Consider the following 22,930-nt stretch of genomic DNA (forward strand, 5'->3'; position numbering starts at 1 on the left):
ACTAGGAAAATTCAGAGAAGTGAAGATTGGTTGTTAGCAGGAAAGAGCTAATGGACCTTCTGAGAGCAGTGCAAACAGCTACCGATATGGGGCTAATGCTGAACACTGAGACGACCAAAATCATGGTTATATCAGATGAAAGGAAATGGTGGTGTCATTGAAGAGGTGCAGAATTTTGAGTATCTTGGATTTATCATCAACACCAGAGGTGACTGTACCAAGAGATCAAGCGCAGGCTGGCAATTGCACGAAATGTGGTTCAGAACATGAGCAAGTTATGGAAAAGCAGAAATGCTGAAATGTTTTAACAAAAGCTGTCCTATTTTGGACATGTTACAAGACACTCAAGCCTTGAGAAATCAATTGTGGAAGGCAGGTGGAAGGCAGGTGGATGAGAGGAAGACCAACAGCAAGCTGGCTGGTTGAATAAGTTCACTGGCATGAGCATGACTGATGCAACAAAGACTGCTGCTAATCGAACTCGATGGCAAGCTCTCATGGGGACCACACCTGCATGTGTGTATGGCATGTGACTTATGGGATCGGATAGCAACGTTTGCACAGTATTTTTTGTGGGACCTGAGAGCACATCAGACACACCAAATTGCATTCTGAAAAAGAGGAATGTCCTTCTGATATCAAATAATTTAGATTTTTTTTAATTCGCGATATAATACAAATTTTATGGCAAATTATTAAAAATTGATATTTTTGATATTTAACAGTCCTCGAAGTAAACGTCATAAATCTAATGATATGTTCTAAATGTGTATGTAGCTGGGAGAAGTCGTCCATCATAATGAACATTTTGACCTTTCGCATTGAAGACATACATTTTTTTTCCAAAAAAACCAAAACATTTTAGGTGTTTTGGTGAAAAAATTTATATCTTCAATACAAAAGAATCAATTTTCATGATGCACAGCTTTTCCTCCCAGCTACATAAACTGAGCTCAAAAAGAAACTTATAATTTTTCACATGGTCATATCTTAAAATCTTGTCCATCAAAATGAACCAAAAGTACACACAGGTTTACTTCAATACTCTACTCTAAACACAATGTCAGTAACCAAGCAGTTGTCCAACTGACACAACAGCAAAATGCACTGTCATGGAACAGCTTCCTAGACCACATTAACAGCGCAATAATTGGCACCCAGGACAAGAAATCTGTGAGAATGAGTACAAGATCCTTGGACACATGATAATTTCCTAAGAGTTGGTGGAATAGTGTGGAAAAAGCCCTGTTTCTCGAAAAAAAAGTGCATGAAGAGCAGAAAGCAGCACCGTTTTGTCATCTGTGCAAGGATCCTGTATGCATTTACACAGATTTGTTGTGCTGGGTGCCAAGTATTGGGTTGTGAAAGTGGTCCAGGAAGCTGTTCTGTGTCAGTGCAATTTGCTGTTGTCAGTTGGACAACTGCTTGGTTACTGATATGTGCTTTTAGTAGAGTATTGAAGTAATCCTGGGTGTAATTTTGGTTTATTTTAATGGACAGGATTTTAAGATATGACCTTGTGATTTACAAGTTGTGAAAAATTATAAGTTTCTTTTTGAGCTCAGTTTACATTGTGAGTACATATCATTAGATTTATAAAGCTTACTTCAAGGACTGTTAAATATCAAAAATATAAATTGTTAATAACTTGCTTACTATTTTCCTGTAAGATCAACATACGTGGTGTGATCAAGCAAAATCAGTCTGAAGTCGGTCATACACATTCAGTTCATTGGATTGTAACAGGTATTTGCAAAGCTACATTTGGCAGAAACCCTACATTGTGCAGAAACCCCCATTGAAATTGGACAACCAATTCAAAAGAAAATATTTCCTTTGTTTGGTTATATCTTAAAATCAATGTTTCAGACTTCGACTGATTTTGCTTGATCACATCACATATTACAGTGCATAAAGTATATCATTGGGCAAAAAAATTGATTGTCCTCATCTGACCAACGCTAATCTAGAAAATAGGCCCTATGGAAAAATGTTTTTTTGTTTGTTTGTTTTACTGTATAAAAGAATAACGACCCTAATTTTGGAAATTCCAAAAAGTTTTTTTCCCAAAAATTTTTGACATCCTAATAAGTCTTTTGTAACAAGGCGGTTCTCGAACCACAAGTCTCGCCTGCTTTCGCGAACGCCTGCTTTCGCGATTACTTTTGGTAGAGGTAAATGAATTTGGCGGTTCTCGGCTGGGCACGATTTTGATTATCTGGCTGATGGTGACTGTACCCACCAAGTTTCATGCCCATCTGACAGTTTTTACTAATTTGCCCTCAGATGACCCCTAGTGACCCTGAAATGGCCTTCCAAAAATTTGACTCTAAATGTTGACCGTACCCATTGAGTTTCATGACCATCTTAAGTTCGTAAAAATCCACAAGATTACAAACAAATTACCCCCATGTACAACATCAAATTATATTCTTCCAAGGCAATGTTTATTTCGTTACCATGGTAGTGACCAATACACTTGGTGCATTACATTATTTTCATAATATTCAGTAAAGAAATGTCAGAAAAATACAACATTTGTCCCATCATTTCACTCTTAATAACATATTCACAACAAGATATACAATGTATATATATAGTTTTTATTTTATTTATATATAATATTTCTTATGTATATCTATATATATAAAAAAGAATTATTTTTTCGTTTGGCTGAGTTGAGGAAGTATGAGTTCACTTACAAATTTAAGTGAATTTTATCTTACGATTATTCAGATTATGTACCCTTTAGACTTATCATTTTCACCCTGATATGGCAGTGACGTCCGTGTGCATTTCATTAGGCACAGCCTCAAATCACTAGTGATCGCTCAAAGCACTGGTGTACACACGCACACGCTTAAAGGCGCCACATAGATGCACAAGCAACCTGCAACGTCACTGCCACATCAGGGTGGAAAATGGTTTAATGTCAAGAAGGAAATGTTTACGCTACATTTATTTTCGCAAGAGGCAACTGTAAAAATAACAACACACAGATATATTACTTTTGTGTAAAGGTCAATGTCATGAAGCTTAGAATTGTGAAATTTAAAACCAAATGAAACGGTTCAAAATTAGTAAAGCGTGACGTAAAAAGTTGCGATAACCCCTACAGTACCAGTTCCCAACCTGTGGGATTGTGACCCCAATGTGGCCATGAGCTTAAAACTTAAGGTCACTTTCCATTACTATTATTTAATCAAGTAAAATCACAAATCTATCAAAAATACTTTAAAATTTTTTCTTGTTTTCTTACAGCTTGGAACAGTAAAAATAATCACATTTACTAACACTGTGGTACTAAACCTGATCTCTGTCAACAAAAGAGGGAACCCATAAAATCTTTTGCTAGCATGTACACTTTCTATGGGGATAGACTTGCGAAGAGGGGGAAAATAAAATCCCCTAATCTTCAACAGTTATTTGTATATTAAATCAACAGCGAGTGCTTAAGTATGGTGGTTGTATTCTTTCCAAAAAATAAAACCCCTTTACTTTAAAATGCATCAGCTATCACGCAATTAGTCCCAAAGATTGCTGACTTCATTTCACCTACAGTTTGGCAATGACATCGCTTTTAATATAAACCGTCTTTGTATATGTGTGTATAGAATTAGGTTAGCACAAGCAATTTGATACTTTGACAAGCAAAATACGAACCTACGTCCCTACCAAACTGGAGGTGAATTGCTTGTTTGATTTTGTCATTTTCTGTTTTCTCTCTACATTGAGGCCTCTCCTGATACAAAATCTCTCGCGTTTTGATGAAGAACAATGGGGGATGAGGCTGTCGATCAGGTCACACCTCATTAATTGCGATACAAAAATAAACTCAACACAGCCAAAGAAAAACAAAAATAGAACATCGCATTATGAACTAGTCTCCACAGCAGCCAGTTTGGTTCCGCTCCCTCCACACAAACAGTCTGCCAATGATAACGAACGCAGTTCTTTTTTAATTGGCTAGCACTTTTCCCATGATGTCATCCAGCACATGCTGCTCACATATCTGATTATTCAGCCAGGAGTTCAACCCACCGGCAATCAAGTTCCTAGATGCATCGCTTCTGATCAGGTTCTCATAGACTTTGCATTGTCACCCTCTCAGCTAATCAGAGTCAAGTCGCCGCGACTTTATGCTCATTTTGTTGAGTTGGTAGTTCGAGATATTTGATCTGACTAAGTGGATGTTCTTTGTTTGCTGCGCACCTGTACAAGCCAGTAGTATTATCCTATGTGAATGGCCCATTGTACCCCCATTCACGAAGGACATACAGACATACTTAGTGGCTTTAACAGGTGAGTGAACACCAACGCAGTAGCCAGGGTGTTTTGAGTGACTAACACCTTGCGACTTTATGCTGATTTTGTGGTAGCAGGTCACATATGTGGTCATTGGCAGACTGTTTGTGTGGAGGGAGCCTAACCAAACTGGCTGCGTAGGAGACTAATTATGAACATCAATATAAAACAAAATAGAACATCGCATTATGAACATCAATATACAGTGGTTTGAAGTGGTGAGTGGTAGTTGTGGTGCTACTGCGGCAGTTCAGTAAGTTGCATCGGTATCTTCTTCATGAGTTGGTTAAAGTAAATTCTGGCTATTCCATCTGAAATCCAGACCCCTATGGAAGATAACACTGCTACCAAGTATGAACCCAAATGGATTATTTTAAGTTTATGTTAACATCCAACTGAAAAACTGTAGAAAATGTTAAAATCTAGTTAGATTTCAATAAATTTGAGCCCTATTTCAGTTTATTTTGTTTGCATTCCAAAATCTTCCATACATTATGCTAAAACTGGTTGGAAAACTGTAATTTGGTTGGAATTCCAAAAATTTTCCTGGGGGCGATTAGTTTTCAAATGGAATAGCCCAGTACATCAGATAAGAGTTGCTGCAATGCTCTGCTGTTGTCTTCTACTGAAAAAATCTGAATTGTTATACTTAGTGGTACATCTAGTTCTGTTTGCTTTTATGTTTTTGTTATATTATTGAGAAGACAAAGACAATTGCATAATCCTTATACAAGATTACAATTTGAAAATGTTCTTGCAGTGATATTTCATGACACATTAAAAAAATGTTTTCATGACCTTTATACAACCTTACAATTGTAATGTTATTAAAAGGTTTTGACCAAAACCAAAACGCTTAAAATAACATGTTTCTAACATTTCAAAAACATTTTTGTGTTTGCCAGGTTGCTGTTAGCAAGCAAATTGTTTCACTAATTGCTACATCCAGTTCTGTGCTTACTTTTCATACTTGCATTTTTGTTTCAAACTTGAGAAAACATATTAGTTCCAAACAAGTCCAAATGTATTTATAAACTGTCAATTACAGACTCGGAGAGGGGGGGTCAAAGCAAATATACTACTGCTTGGTAAGAATAGATCAATCTCTATGCCAGCACAGAGGATGATATCTAGTTGTAGACTGTAAGTATTTCTTTCATCACAGAGTTGTACAGCATTTTGCTGGTTTGAGTCATTTGAATCCAAGAGTTGTTGTGGCATACTAAAAAAAAAGCCAAATTCTTTTGATAAAACTCTGGAGCTATACTTTAGATGAGTTGTCAAGGAAGGATTTTTAAACAGGAGCAACCTACTTGTTAAGGGTCATGTAAATCATACACTATGAAGGGGATTCTATGTGTGTTTAAATACAACATTTCACAGCCTTCAACTACACAGAACAAAACGCACCTTCTGCCATTCTATTGGACTATTCCAGTTGAAATCCATACACCCCCTATAGAAAACATGGTCATAATCTCCCACACAGGGAGTGTAGATTTCAAATGGAGTCACCCAATCTGATAACCCCATTTGAAATTCACACTCCCTGTGAGGAAGATTGAGCTCATGTCTTCCATATGGGGTGTATGAAGTTCAACTGGAATACAGCATTGAACCAAAAACTCCGGCAAAGCAGAGATGCAACTGCCAAGCCGACTGAAACCCTGAAAACTTTGGCATCTTTTTCAAGGTTTCCAATTCCTGAATTCAAGAAATTTCCTGTCAAGTTTTTAATCCGAATGTAGCACTGGTTGCTAGCTCTACCTACTAATTTACAAAATTCTATGCATACGGCATCATCCCTTTTGCAAAGCCATTGGGCTATTCCAGTTGCAATCCACACACCCCCTATGGAAGATATGACCTTAATCTCCCGCACAGGGCGTGTAAATTTCAAATTGAGTTACCTAAAATGGCCGACTACATTTGAAATCTACACTCCCTGTATGAGAGATTAAGGTCACATCTTCCATAAGGGGTGTAAGGATTTTAACCGGAACAGCCCATTCACACACCCAGACAAGGCTGGCTGGTAATTTTAGTTTCTTTCACCGATATAATACACTGTAAATGGCAGTTAAGTCAAAACTGAATATTACATAATTACATATTTCCAAATCAAAACCAATCAAAAATAATAATTAGTTTTTGGTCAACTGACATGCTCAGTCTAGTAGTAAAAAATGTTATCAATTAAAAATGTGTGTGTTTCAAATTATTGACTGTTACATAAAAATAATAAGTACATCTGTTGCCCATATGACATTCATATCTACGGACTTCAAGTATCACAAAACTCACGGGATAGTTCACTAATTATTATATTTTTGTGGGACCCGAGATCACAGACACACCAAATTGCATTCCTAATATGAGAAATGTCCTGATGATATCAAATAATTAAAGTGCATGTAGCTGGAATGAAAAGCCAACCATCAATTGAAAATTTTGACCTTTTCTTACTGAAGATATACATTTTCCCCCAAGAAGACATAACATTTTAAGGTGATTTGGTGAAAAAATCAATATGAAAGTTCAAAACTTTCATATGATGGTCAGCTTTTTATCCCAGCTACATCCACTTTAGGTACATATTAGATTTATACAATTTACCTCGAGGATGGTTAAGGTTTTAATAATTTGCAAAAAAAATTGTATTATATTGCAAATTTCAAAAAATCAAATTATTTGATATCAAAAGGACATTCCTCAGATTCAAAATGCAATTTGGCATGCCTGGCGTGCTCTCAAGTACCCCAAAAAATGTGAAAACATCACTATCTGAACCATTAACATGTCAATGTGATTTCCAAAAGAAATTCTCCAATGCATGATATCATTATAATTGAAGACAAAGATAAAACGACTAGTTTGTGTCTGACGTCACTGTCAATCAAATTCTCTACGATCCTTGATTGGTTAATTAGTGCGTAAAAGGAAGGTCGATTTATCTGGTGCTGATTGGAGAAAAGGAATAGCAGTAAATGGCGAAAAATTACGTACTTTTACAAGGCAAAAAGCAACTTTTCTAGGCATTGTTGACATGGTGCCTTCGCAAAAGAAAGTTTCCTACTATTAAGACCTAACTTTTGAGATGGTTTGTATGTTTGAAGGTGCAAAATTAACAATAAGGCACTCATATCTTCACGACACTTGTAAACAAACCGTGCTTGAGTTTGATTGACAGATGACGTCAGATGCAAACTAGTCTTTTTATCTGTCTTTCATTATAGCACCCTGATTGTTACATAATACATTCATGTGAGTGACCAATGAAAATACAGCTTCTAAATATTAAATCTCAATCCTCTTCAGCCCTACCACCATTCTAACCAGGCTGCTGATTGGCCCAATAAATCATAACAATCTTCTTGTAATCAATCAGCAGATGGTACTCATGGAGTTAAGCCTCTTCAGACCTACCACCATTCTTACCAGGCTGCTGATTGGCTCAATAAATCATAATAAGTCTTCTTTTAACCAATCAGCAGGTAAACTTGGTTTCACCTTAAGTTCAGTAGTAAGTGATGTCAGTGCTTTTTTGTGGTTGCTCGTAAAGCGTGAAGACAAACAAGCGATTTGATACTGTGACGAGTGAAATACACACAATGTCACTACCAAACTTGAGGTGAATTGACCAATGTGTATTAGGTTAAACATTTTTATCAATAGGACACAATATTTCACTGTAATGGTCATATCATACTAGTATGAAGTTGCTATCAGCATATCGACTGCTCAGTGCCAGAAGTGGGTTAAGTGCAATAGCTGCCCTGTAAGCATTTAAAAATTTACACACAGTATTGTACTCATCTACACTGGCAGCTATTGCACTTACCATACCCGCTACTGGCACTGAGCAGTCGATATCATTTCTTTGTGCGAGTGCAAGAAAGTCATACGTACAATGGCTGCCTTGTGTTAGATTTGAAATGGCATGGCATTGGGTTTGAGATTGTTCACCATTATGCTTCAAGTTGACTGCTTGAAACATCTCAAGTCCCACTAACCTCAGAGACACCTTAACAGTGCTACAATCTTTGGGCATAAGACAGATGTTGCCTTTCTGTCACTCACCTGGCGATTTTGTTTATGATGATTTTGGCTTGTTTTATCAGAAAAGTGATTGTGCAATGTATTTACTTGCATTTCTTAGCAGATGAACTCAGTGCAACTCAATCAAAGTCGCTCTCGCTGGTCGTGTTTGAGCAAGAAGCCAAACAGTTGGATTTTTACACAGTTTTTGAAATACAGTGTTATAGAAATAATCGCTATCCATAAGGCTTGTTATTGCCCCTTCCAAGCAAATCCAATATTGATCCATCATATCTTTTTAGGTACATTTCCATACAAATACTTGTCAAGCAAAGCATTTTCCTTATCATTATCATTCAACTCTTTTGCATGCAACTTATAATAACAGTAAAACATAAGTACACTTGTGACCAGCACTACTTTTTTACAATAATAAAGTGACAAAAGCACACACACATGCATGATTTCTGCCCTTCCCAATAAAAATACCAATATCTGCACATAAATAATATAGCCGATAGCAAGTTTTAAATTTAGACCAGACCAGTGGCATACATTTCTTTTTGCCATTGGGGGGATGGAGTTGGAAAAAATTCTTCAAGTATAGTCAATCCAGCACCTTTTGGCGACAGAATAAGTATATGGTACAATTGCGCGAGAAGCGCGCAAAAATTTTGTACTATTTTGAAGGTAAACTGATGAAATATGGTGTAAAAGTAGAATAAATGCGCATGAAGCGCACAAAAATTTGCACTTTTGGGAAATGCGCATGAAGCGCACAAAAATTTGCACTTTTGGGATTAAAATGGGCAAATATGGGGTTAATTTGGTCAGAAACTCATTATCAGGCGTCAACATTGGGGGGATGATTGTATGGACCACCCCCCCTGGCAAAATATAAATCCCCCCCATCCCCCTGGGATCTACGCCTATGGACCAGACTGATTCCAAACTGTGTGCTCCCCTGCCTGCCTTCCAATAAATATGCAGTATCTGCCGAGGCTCTTAACCAATTCCTGGCTCTAACCAATTCCTGGCTCCAACCAATTCCTGGTTACCTGAGTTCCTGCCTGTCCTTGGTCTAAAAATTTCAGTCACTGGTAACCAGGATGCCACAAAAACGAAAAAGATAAAAAACATACAAAAATTGAAAAAAAAAAATTGAAGAAAAAAAAGTTATATTACTTGTTATTCAACCAAAAGAACAGGCCTACTGATACTAACACAACTAAAGGTTTTTTAATCAAAACTGTTTACAGTTGTACCTTTTGAATCAGTATGCATTGCTAGCTGTTCAACAAAAGCAAGTCTTTTTTTCAAAACCGCAGTAGGCATATTTCTACAGTTGAAGAGCTTATTTCCAAACCGTAGTAAGTCCACAACCCCATTTGTCTCATTTACTTGTGTGATACAATCACAATTACTTTGACAAGTTTGACATGAGCAACAATGCAGACTATTGTTCTCATTTGGGAAACAAAGGCCTCACACAATATTGTTACTGTGCACCCATGCACTGTTTGCTTTGCAATGGTGCATCCAACTGAAATTATAATACCTATTAGCATCACAACTCATTGCAATATCGCACAGGGAAATCAGATACATAGGTTTGTGGACTTAACACGGTTTGGAAATAAGCTCTTCAGTTGAAAAACAAGTAATTGAGGGTTCAACTTTTTTTTCTAAATTTTAAATTTGTTTCTTCTTTTTTTTTTGGGGGGGGTACATAGGATTCCAACCCAAAAATTGGACACCTGAGTACATGATAACCTGTTTAGCAATGGTTAGGTGACAGCCTTTGTATATGCTATGTTATTTACTTGTACATACTGCATTGTTATTTCATGTACAGACTGATTCAACAACACCTGTCTCCTGACTAAAAAAGACAGTATCCGCATCACCCCAAGTCATATATAGGCATGCTTTCATTGACCAGGCCAGCAAAAGACCTGTGGCTACCGGTAGCCGATCTGGGGTTTGAATCCTGAGGGGAGCAAACAAGCTTTTTGTTAATCTCCTCTCTTTATTTCTTCCTTCTTTCCTTTCCCATAACCAAAATGCATGGTGGAAGTTAGGGTTATGTGCTACCAGATGCTACCTTTTAAGTTGTGGCAGCAGCAGACTCATTCACAATAATTGACTCCCAGATTAAAACACCGTATCTGCTATGTTATTTCCTGTACACGCTGCATTGTTGCTTCATGGGCAGACTGATTCAACAACACCTGTCTCCTGAATAAAAAGCTTAGTGTTATATTGGCAAACACTGCATGTTAATTTGAGCAGGCAGAGTTGCAAGTTCCAATCATTTAAATGATGTCCATACCTGTACAATAGGCATGCAGTGGTGGCGGAAGCATTCAAATTTAGGTGGGGACAAGCACTTCTTGTGCCTGTTTTAGATAGTCATAGGCATGGAAAGCGTACAAAAACTACACTTTCATAATATTTTAGCCAAAATGAAGGTGAATTTTGGTATTTGATCGACCAGTGTGCATGAAGCATGCAAAATTGTGCAATATAACCCTATTTTAGCCCAAAACATGGTGTTCCTCAGGCAAAGACAAAAGATACACATGGCAATTATTGCTTTATTTTTACATTAGGAAATTTAGGGGGATGTGTCCCCTCTGTTTCCACTGCCTATGACACACTGCCCCTGGTTGGTTAATTACATGATACAATCATTTGAGTATTCACTCAAATGAAATCTTTTACATCTCTTACCAATTTTAGGCATAATCCCTTTCAGCCCTACGGACTATTCTTACCAGATCTCTGATTGGCTCAATACATGACATAGTCCTGTTTGTGACCAATCATAATATTTCTTAGAGGCCGATAATCAGGCTGGCAGTGCCCATAGGGTTAACCAATATATTGTGAACTATGATGTAATTGGTCCCAGTTTTTGGTTGGGTCAGTGTCAGTGAAGGTCATATCATGCTAGCACTAGCAGTTGCAGAGTGCGATTTAAAAAACGCTAGTGATCAAACGCTCGTTGCGTTTTCACAATCGCTACCAGCAAATGACACCCTCAGTGCCACCAAGCTATGTAGCAACCAGCACATGCCCCCCCAAAAAAATTTGATATGTTCCATGTTGTTTTCTCACAGCTTTAGGATCTCTCCTTGCAATTCACCTTACCAGATTGATTCAAGCACTGACTATTGTAATGCCATATCAAGTATTTTAGTCCATTGCCATGGCAACAGACCCAGTTGTACCATTCTCACCCTGATGTGGCAGTGACGTGAACGCGTTGATTCAGCCGTTTCGTTTGCGCATCTATGTGGCATCTAAAGCGTGTGTGTGTATATGCCAGCAAACGCTGGCGATTTGAGGCTGTGCTCAATGAAATGTGCACTGACGTCACTGTCACATCGGGGTGAAAAATGGTATAGTAAAACCCATTTAGTCGTTGAACTAAAATTTGAACTAAAATCAAACATACATGCATCCACTGGCAGGGTCAGGCATACCATTCATATGACATTGATCTGTGATATATGAGAAAATACATTTCTAATCATCAATCAATTTGCTTTCCCCATCCAAATATGTTGTTGCTGCATTTTGCCATGATCAACACAGCTTCCATTACAACAGCCATTTGTACATCACTGAATACCGCCTTGATCCTGGCAACTCAGATCCCAAAGCTTTGTTATTGTTCCTGCTACGATTTCAATTCAATTCAATGTATGTCCTGGTTTAAAACGTCACTGGGCTATTCCATTTAAAATCCACACTACCCCTGAGGAAGATTTTGGAAATATCTTCCACAGGGGGAGTATGAATATCAAATGGAATTAACACATTCAGCAGCTCTATTTAAAATTCCATACACCCATGGGGGGGGGGTGAGTTTCAAATGGAGCTGCCTAATGTGTTTATTCCATTTGGAAATCATATTCCTTCTGCTAAAAATATTTCCAAAATTTTCCACAGGGGGAGTGTGGATTTTAAATGGAATAACCCTATGTCACAGAACCACATATATGGAGAATGAAAAAATATCTGGCTCGACCAAACAAGTCGGACAAACACTGTGAACTCTGGTGGAGAAAGGGTAGGAATCCCAATCCGTATTCAGGTCCTACTTGCCACACATGACATATTATCCTATGTTACATTATACAACTGCTGTATACACTCGCTGTCATACTCTGGTGATGTCCGCAGGGTCCCATTCTGATTCCGAGTCGGAATCGGAGAGGTCTTCTTGATCGCTCAAGTCGCCTCGTTCATCGCTTCCGGTTCCTGAGGATTGGCTGCCATCCGTAGACGGCCGTCTTGTTCTCTCGCTTTCTACCTGACTGAAGAAACATGTGATCTGTTGGCAGATACACATACAAAATGCAAGATTAGTAAAAACATCTGAAAATATGAAGTCTTTCATTATTGATGCATATTTCTTATAGCTGTAACTCTTACTGATGTAACGTTAGCTCGCATTAAGAAAATGAATTATATAAAGAGCTTTGTTACAAAACCCCTTACATCCACTTGAGCAATTTTGAGAACACATCAGGGGAATTTCAAGCTTCTCAATTTTTATACGAGACCGTACTAACCACTGACAGGGTCCGACCCACAACCTCTCAACCAAACAACAACTTTAATCAGCACGTTCGGGACAGTCGGTCCGACAAGGACAAGCAAGCAATCCCTTTTACTGGCCTTACCTTGAAATTTGGCGAGTAGAATTTGTTGGTCTTGTCTTTGTTGGCCCTGTCTATCTCTTCTTTCTTTAACGTAAGTGATAACAATGATTTGTTACTCCCTTGATACGCTGAGTTGTTGCTAGGTGAGCCATTGCTCATTGGATGACTAGAGGTGGTGGAATCCGTTACGAAAAATGTGTTGAACCAAAAGTGAAACATCTTTTCCTGTACGGTAGAAATCACAAGGGCAAAATCTTTATAGTACTGTAAAGCAAAATATATTTGCTGCAAAAATACCATCATTTTTGCGGCATGTAATTCTCGCATAATTGATACATTTTCTTTGAGGCCAATAAGCAAATAGCATTATTATGTCACTTGTGAAATAGCATTATTATGTCACTTGTGAAATTCATGAAAATGCACACGCACATTTCATGCTTGAAAGTATTTTGACTCTCAGCAAGTCAGTGGCATCAGTGCGCATTTCATTAGCATTCGCTCAAAACTACCGATTTGATTCCAATAATATTATGTATTCATTGCAATGTAATGGGCTCACAGCTGGATGGAGAGAGTAAGGGAACTAACCAAAAGATCGAATGCATCCTAGAAGCTAAACTAGTTTAGGGAGGGAGGGGTTAAAATTTTGATGTTTCTCCTACGCTCGTATAAAACATTGATGATATTTTTACCTACCTACGGTTTGCAGACACAGAACTAGTTCTATTTATAGGATTTCATTGATCTTTTGGTTTGTTATAAAAACTTATTGGTTGCAAGAATGTATTACATGAAAGCATGGACTATCAAAACATATGTCGCTGGTCTAGGATGAAAGTGTGTCAGCTATGATTGAACTCTGCCATGTTTATGCATTGCGTCAACCTGATTTTCATATTTTACAAACTAAACAGTAGGCTTAATTAAGTTGCTTGTGCAAAGAATTTCACAACACTGAATTCACATTAAGGGCTGGGGTATGAGCGTTTGGACAGTATTTATTTTGGGACATCAGAGCACATCAGACATATCGAATTGCATTCTGAATACGAAGAATGTCATTCTGATATCAAATAATTTTGATTTTTGAAATTAGCAATTTAATACACATTTTATGGCAAATCATTAAAATTGATATTTTTGATATTTAACAGTACTTGAAGTAAACTTTAGAAATCTGATGATTTATACTTAAAGTGTATGTATGTGGAATGAAAAGCCGACGATCAATTGAAAATTTTGACCTTTTCAGTATTGAAGATATGGATTTTTTTCCCAAAACACCAAAAAAAATTAGGTCTTTTGGGAAAAAATCCATATCTTCAATATGAAAGGTCAAAATTTTCAATTGACCGTCGGCTTTTCCTCCCTGCTACATACACTTTAAGAATATAACATTAGATCTATATAATTTACTTGAGGACTGTTATATATCAAAATTTGAAAAATATCAATTTTTATAATTTGTCATAAAATTTGTATTATATTGTGATTTTCAAAAATGAAAATTATTTGATATCAGAAAGACATGCGTGGGATGCAGAATGCAATTCGATAGGTCTGAGGTGCTCCCGTGTCCCACAATACTGTCGAAACGCAATAAACGCTCGTTTTAGATCCCTTAATAAGAGAGCTTGCTATTACCAAACGTATGTATCAAACGTCCATGCATCTATTCAAAATCCCATCACATGGGAGTGATTTTGAATAGATGCACAGGCGTATGATACACCCTATTATATATTATCTTGTTTATGCATATCATTGTATTAATGTTATATCAGTAGAAAAGTACTACCCATCAAAAGAATATGCAAAAAAGGAGCACAAGGTATTTTCATGTAGATATTGTAAACAATATGTACAAAAGAAATATATGAACATATGCCGCAAAGCTAGTGTATCTTGTTACTTACTAAATGAGTGTGTGTATAAACTATATTAAAAGAAATAAAAATTAAGTGGCATTGAAAATCGTGATAGCAAAATTATTGATGAAACTGATGATCCTGGAATATAATTGTATGTTGTATCAGATATCATTTTGGAAATATGACAGTAAGGTTTTAGTCCAATTAAATATAACAAAAATATGACAAAATAAGAGTAAAGATGATGAATTGAATTAAATTAATCATGTACCAGAGCATAATTACCTGACACCTGAAGAATTCGGTCTGAAGTATAAATGTAATGAGAGTAATTTTTCATGATGTAAGAAGAATAAACACAAATTTGTGCTTCAGTTTTGCCTAGAATAAATAAATTGCTCATATCATACTAGGCCCCATTAATTTATCAAATTTGTCTCAAGGGTCCTCTGATGTTCGAAAATTTATTGAGGAATGTTTTTTTTACCATTTAGTTTTGATTTACGACCGATGGGAACTGGTTTCTTTTTTATTTGTATTTTTTTGCAATATTGCATATAATGCTACACAAAATATATCACAAATAACAGAATGTATGATTTAAGTCTGCATGCTTATTGCTTACCTTCTTGATTTTATTTGACCTATGGAAGAACTCTAGTTTGATATCACCACATATTGGCACAGACTGGTTCAGGATGATTTCCATATGTTTATCTCCTCTTTTCACCCCCTGTTGATTAAAAATGAAATCAAATCTTACTATCCATGAAACAAGTTTAATATAAAACCTTGTGACATGCAGCTTATCCATCCACTTGATGCTTGAGGTATATGTAATAACTATTATTACACTCATAAATATTCATGAGCAAATCATGCCACTTCATTGGTCAATCGCAAATGACACAATCTATTTTACCATATGATAGTTTTCCCGATCTACATAACAACCTCACCCCCATAGCCCAAGTTCGGTGTAATAAAACAAATACTTCATTGTTTATATCAGGGAAATAGGGCAACTGTTTACGGTCCTACCTCGGAAAATAGTTCGCCTATTTCCCTCTAACCATGTAGTACTTGTATAATGTATTACATTTAAAATTCACACACCGCTTGAGGAAGATTTTATAATTCAATAAAAGAGATTTAACCATTTGTGATCTACCCATAAAATTTTATTATTTCCCAATTTTCAGCTGGAAGGTAACACAAAACATGCAGAATATTCCAGCTGGATTGATCATATATGATGCGATCAAGCAAAATCAGTTGGAACTTGGAAATATTGATTTTGAGATAAAGCCAAACAAAGGAAATATTTCCTGTTGTTTTGGAAACTATTTAATTGCTCATATCTTTGGAACCGGTTGTTCAATTTCAATGGGGGTTTTCGGCAAAATCCAGTTTTGTAAATGCTTTTTACTATCCTAAAACTGAAAATATAATATTTCTGAGTTCTGACTGATTTTGCCTGATCGCATCACATATGGTGCAAATGGATTTATAGAAGTCTAATCGTCCACACTGGAGGAGTTGGATCTCAAATGGCATAACCCATTACAAGCTACTAAATGTAAATAAGAAATGCTAAAATAAAGTTTCATCAAAGTAAAATTTTGGACAATCATCAGCACTAAGTTCCTGGATATCCAGAAACAAATACAACCTATTCAGCTCAATTTTTCTATGAGAGTAAACAAAAAACATGACTGCATGGGCTTGCACTTGTATCATCATAGTTCAATGCCTTATTTACTGAGCTAGGGATTGAGTTACCTTAAGTGCAGCTCCTAATCTATCAGCTAACTTGACTGCTTCCAAACAGTTTGAAATTACAATGCTCTGAAACTGCTATGATAAAAGCTGACTGATTGACAGACTAACAGTAACAATTGGAACTGGGGCATGTTGCCCTGATCACTCGTGTCAAATTAGAGTGTCAAAACTAGCTATGATAAAAGTAGGTAAAAGTAGGGCAACGCATCCTGCCTGCGAACATATAAACACAATGAGGAATGGTTGCTTGCTACAAGAGGAAACTGAAAGAAAGAAAGAACAGTTTACCACCCCAAAGTGTTGCAGTTAAACAAGATAACAAATAAACACAAACCCTGACCAGCACACAACCCAATTTGGAAAAAAGCCAGCGAATGTGCCGGTGGGTTGTGTTGGATTGGAATCCACAACCTTCCTAGAGGCCCTCATCATAAGGCCACCAGCAACCACTGATAAACGGTGTTTAAAACTGCAGGGTAATATGTAGGCAGTCAAGGTTTTCCGTCTAGTGATCAGATGACTGTGGATTCGAATCCCATCCCATTCACTTGCTTTTGTTTATTCAAGTTGTGTGCTGGTCAGGATTTGTGTTTATTTGTTGTCTTGTTTAATTGTAACACTTTGGGTTGGTAACCTGTTCTTTCTTAAAGCTAGCCGACTCAAATGACCTTTGACATCATCCACCTACCTCTGACGTTGTTGGCGATGTGAAGATTTTGACTTTTTGCTGGAACACAATAAAGTATGGTGTGCATACCCCATTACTGATCATTGGTATCGTCTCCAACAGCACCTTTTCTAGAAGTAATGTGGTAGGTTTATATTCTAATTCTTGGTATACAAGGTACCCGTAATATTCTATGTACCTCTTCTGTGATGGAATTGTGACACCCTAGATTGGAACAGACACAGAATCAAATTAGTGTTTACACACAAAAAATACACAATCATACCTATTTATTACTAGACTGTGAGAACAAGAGGCCAAATAGAAACAATTTGGGTGGAAACAGGTAACACTTGGTAAGGTGGACCAGATCCTAAGGATAGCAACAAATACGGAGTTGTGGAAAGCATCTGCACCCAGAGATATTCACAACAACTATAATATTTAGCAAGGTCCCTCTGCGGCGGTGTCTGACTGCTCTTCCTGATTATCGCGTAAAAAGAACACATCACTCCTGGGTCATGTGATGCTATGCAGCTTGATTGGCGAATGAGGTGCCGATGTGATGATGACGTGATTTAATCAGCCAATCAGAACCTCACTTGTGTGTTTACACTATAAACAGTGCCAAATTGGCAGACCGCTGAAGAACCTTGGAAGCCTTTTAAAACATGTGCATTTAAACACAATGTGTGGGGTGTCATTCTACTTTGATCAACACTGTGCCGAAACTGCATTAAAACTGAATACATACCGTATTTAGTCAAATAAACGCCTCGGGCGTTACAATTTCCCAAGGGGGGCGTTTATTCAAGGTCAATTTTAGAACGATAAAAAACGCTAAAATTACGAAATATGAACTAGAAACACTGACTTCTGGCTACAGAATTCTAATATACACAAGAACCGGTCATCCCTATACCGATGCGTGGCCGCAAACGTAACCGTCCCGGCTGAAAAATGAATAAAAAAGGTACGGCAAGAATTTTTCGCATCACGACGTCGTTCGAAGTTCACTTTTCAATGTGCAAACTGTAGTTAGGATAATGAAAACGACTGGTAAGCAAGTCTACTAAATGACTTCAAAATCTGAAGGAAAAAATGGCGGCCATATCACCACTAGTACCACTGCTGGTGGGTCCTGTGCAGTAGCAGCAGTGGTACCGAGTTGGTACTCTCTGTGCACTAGTCAGGTACCTTGGCGACAATGTACCTGTACAGGTGGCGCCAATAACAGATGCCACTTGCTAGTTGAAAAAAATCAGGAAGTTGCGAAGAGAAGCCACTCATTCATTGCAAGAAACTAATCCTGAATTTTTGGCTGAAAATGGCAAAAATCAGGAGTTTCTGATAAATCAGGAAGTGACATCTCTGCAATAAGAATCTTGTAGCGTACTTGAAATACCAGATGTAGACATTGTGGGCTAATTTGGTTAATTTGGGGGAAACCCTTGCGAGTGCCTGGGGCTGAAGATACACACAAATAAGATAAACGTGGAGACTTACCTTGCCATTTGTTGTCCTTGCCGACGCATAGTATTCCATTGCTGCCCTTGCTGTCTCATATCTCCTTTGATGTAGCATGTAAGCACATATCATTACACCTGTTCTACCCTGTAATTAGGTCAAATTCAATCAACAGATTAAGTAACTGATGCCCAAGGTTTACCACACATTTTGCGAGACAGACTCTTGTTTACCATATTTGTTAAAAGTTGTTTTTATAACCATGGTAGTAGCCAACAGTACTTTTTATCAATGTACAAAAGGAAGAAAGTGCACAGCATAATGGAAATTTGCAAAAAAACTTCCAAAATACATGGGGTAACAAATTTATCATTCAGTACACATGATAAATAAATAAATTAAGTCAGGCGACTAAGACCATATAATGCGGCACACCACTGCCAATGCGCACCACACAGTTAGCGCACGAGGAGATGTACATTGTGTTGTAACACGTAAGTACCGTCTCTTTCGCATACTCGATCAGCACAGTTTACAATGCAACACGAATAGGCTGACACACTGATCGTCAGTGCTGATTAAGAGCTGAATAATACGGCTATATATACAATGTTTATGAAAACTGAACAATACAAAATTATATTATTTGGTTATAACCAATATATGAAATGCTGTTATTCATGTCTATTGAATGATAAACATGTATGCCAAAATATTTGCCCTCTTGGACCACTCAAATTCCCTGATTATCACTTTCCCAGATTTTTGGTGGAAATACCATACATCCATACATAAAGTATTAATTTTCTCAAAAAAAACCCCCAACTTTTCCATGACTTCTCTCTGAACTTCGATGACATAATAAAATATTCATGACTTTGCCATAAGATTCTGCAAGTTTCTATAGTCGGTGGGAACCCTGAATACAACGTATCAACAGAAGCAATTGAAGCCATTGTTTCCTTTCAAATACCAATCACAATGGGTTGTTCTAGTTGGAATCCATACACCCCCCTACGGAAGATATGACCTTAATCTCCCACACAAGGGGTGTAGATTTCAAATAGAGTCACTCGTTCAGGTACTCCCATTTAAAATTCACACTCCCTATGTGGAAGATTAAGGTCATGTCTTCCACACAGGGAGTGTGATTTCAAATGGGGTTACCTGAATGGGTGACTCCATTTAACATCTACACCTCCTGTGTGGAAGATTAAAGTCATGTCTGCCATACAGAGTGTATGGATTTCAACTGGAATAGCCCAATCACCACCCATCTTGCACGTACAAAAATTGTACCGCTTATGATCAATGCATATACAGTCAATATTGACCATTGAAAATGTCGTATTATTTCCCTGATTTTGCACATTTATATGATGTACGTACTGCTTTCAGTTTCTATTATGCAGGGTTGTTTGATTTAAATCACGTCGATTTAAATCAGTGATTTAAATCACGATTTAAATCACTTGATTTTTTTATAAAAATCACTGATTTAAATCAACTTTTTTCATTTTTTACCATTTTTGATAAATATAACTTAATTTCTTTCTTAATTTCACTGTTTTACATCATTCCTGATGTTTCTACAACCTTTGGATACAATTAAAATACCTTTATGATGTCACTTTATCTTTTGTTAAAAATTCATCTCCAAGGTGCCGAATTCAACAGGTTTCCTCCTGATTTTTGCCACATTTTTTCTTTGAAATTTTCACATGTAAAAACACGTTTTGAATTTTTGTAAATACCTGATAGTATTGTGCATATGTCTAGCATTCCACTGGTCTCTTTTGAACTTATTATGGGGTATAGCAGTTCTTGGAATTAAAAAAATCGATTTAAATAAAAAAAATCCGATTTTTTATCAACAACCCTGATTATCAGTAATAGATGCAAATGCCATGTATCTTGTTCCTAACATGTATGTTTGCTGGGTGGGAAAACCTCATTGAGGGCTCAGTGCAACAAAGGCTCATATACAACATTACGCAGGGGATGGAGATAAGACTTTGTTGCACTGAGCCCTCGATATACTCCATTCAATAGTGACATTTTGCAAGGGACACAAAAGATACAAAACTGTTCAAACCTGATATTTCTGTGTTTTGGTCCCAGTTAGCCAATAATTGTCCCCACATGAAGGTGTGTGTGTGCATGCATCTGTGTATGCCCCCTTGTTTATATATAATGTGATGCGTACGATAAGCAAAATTTGTCCGAACTCGGAAATATTGATTTTGAGATATTGATTTTGAGATATAGCCAAACAAGGAACTATTTCCTTTTGTTTCATTTTGTTTTGAAAACTCTTTGATTGCTCATATCTTTGGAACTGGTTGTTCAATTTCATTGGGGTTTGCTACAAAATCCAGCTTTGTAAATGCTATATGAAACAGAAAATTTAATATTTCTGAGTGCCGACTGATTTTGCTTGATCGCATCACATAATTATAGTGAAGTTGTTGAGGAAACATTGAAATAAGTGTATATCAATCCAAGTTAATACTGTGCACAAATTACTCTTTTCATCAAAATAAAATACCAAGGGTTATTGGAATTGAAAATATGATTGGAAAAGGAGACAAATAAATTAACAGAAAAAATATTCTTCTGGTTTGTGTACTGGGCATCAACTGGCATTGTCAAAGTTGTCACTGATAAGAACTAGGGACCAAATAGCATGCACTAGGACCCACAACATGCTCATCTATCAGGGGCACAGTTCTTTAACCCCAATACATTTGTACATTCATTGAATGATCTTTGAAAATTTGGGTACAAAATCTCATACTCTACAACTTGAGGTCAAATTTTGCACACTGATTGTTTAATTGAGGTTATCGGAGTATGCCATTGGGATGAGGCTATTGTGATCCATAGTGATGGTTGGCAATCAACCCTAAGGTACGAGGGGGATTATTTTCTACAGGAAGTTATTGGTCAGGAAAAGTATTAATATTCTCAATTTCCCCAACCATTCCCAACAATCAAACTAAAATAATCAGTTCAAATACGCACCATAACAAGTCACCTTTGATCATGAACTGATGATGCTGCAGGAACTTTGTACTCCCCTGGCCAATCTCAACTGTTGTACTATACATTTTTACAAGGTACCAAAATCTAGGGTAGTCCATTGCACAGTGTAACAGATAGTAGACTTGACCCAAGATGCAAGTTTCAACTCTCATCCAATTAATGCACAATGTTACGCATTTATCATTTAGTTTACTTTGCTATTCAATGCAGACTGGGAAAAGAGTCTACTGGTAGTCATATTTGCACAAGATATACAAGTAGAGAGTGGATGAGATTGGATGGAAGGTGATGTCCAAATATCAAATAATATTATACTGTCACATTTCCTCACTGACGTCATAAAGTAATGCTTTTAAAGTTCGAACAAAATATACCAAATGCAATATATCACACATACATGTCATGCCTAGGCCTACATCAAATGATTGTCAATCACTCAATAATCAATCATCAGTCCATAGACTTTCTTAACAAAATTCTTGAATTTTCCCTCCTTCATTTTTTGTAAATTTGCAATCTCAATTTCTCTATTAAAATAAAATCAAGGTCTTTTCCATAACCTCTCTCTGAAAATTATATTGGTGATACAACAACAGATTAAATAACTTCTTTGGCTAAGAGGTTTGCCTGTTAATTTTTACCCCAAAACTTGCATAGCAAATATATTGAGAATCAAGTGATTCTCAATAAAACAATGTGTGTAGAATAGAAGGTGATTTAAGCGTTAACTAAATCCCTGACAAAACAGCAGGTCGGTTTAATGTGTCTGTATTCGAGATGCCCGTGTAAGTAGCATTTGGTTAGGTCCACTCAAGTTGCAAAATATTACCATTTTTACTTCCAAAACAGTGCGCTTATCTGAGACTGAGAATGTAGAGATTTATATGGGACTGTCGGTAGTATTATGATAGGCATCAAACTAAAGTTTACAACTATTCATCAACACGCACATTTTTGTCAGATTAATTTGAGAGTAACCATACTCTGTCATCAGCATTGCAATACTAATGAATGACTGATGTATGTGCATGTATGACCTTTACATCTTAACATTGTCCTTTTTTGTCCTTTTGGAAGGT

The 22,930-nt window shown here is 36.9% G+C and overlaps 1 protein-coding gene across 2 annotated transcripts in view; it reads right to left on the bottom strand.

Annotated features, from left to right (window-relative positions):
- Positions 1 to 11,500: 11,500 nt before the first annotated feature.
- The window catches only part of LOC140171815 (phosphatidylinositol 3,4,5-trisphosphate 3-phosphatase and dual-specificity protein phosphatase PTEN-like), a 39,893-nt gene continuing 28,463 nt past the window's right edge, over positions 11,501 to 22,930 (bottom strand). The window contains exons 5-10 of one of the 2 annotated variants that reach the window (XM_072195145.1): positions 18,846 to 18,953; positions 17,361 to 17,564; positions 15,516 to 15,623; positions 15,176 to 15,196; positions 13,038 to 13,241; positions 11,501 to 12,685 (exon numbers count right to left, since the gene is read on the bottom strand). In XM_072195145.1, the coding sequence (XP_072051246.1) occupies positions 12,512 to 12,685; positions 13,038 to 13,241; positions 15,176 to 15,196; positions 15,516 to 15,623; positions 17,361 to 17,564; positions 18,846 to 18,953 (819 nt within the window). In that variant the 3' untranslated portion in view covers positions 11,501 to 12,511. The remainder of the gene's footprint in view (positions 12,686 to 13,037; positions 13,242 to 15,175; positions 15,197 to 15,515; positions 15,624 to 17,360; positions 17,565 to 18,845; positions 18,954 to 22,930) is intronic. The other variant, XM_072195146.1, reaches the window with a different exon arrangement.

This window comes from Amphiura filiformis, chromosome 15, assembly GCF_039555335.1.
Source record: "Amphiura filiformis chromosome 15, Afil_fr2py, whole genome shotgun sequence".
Taxonomy (NCBI): domain Eukaryota; kingdom Metazoa; phylum Echinodermata; class Ophiuroidea; order Amphilepidida; family Amphiuridae; genus Amphiura; species Amphiura filiformis.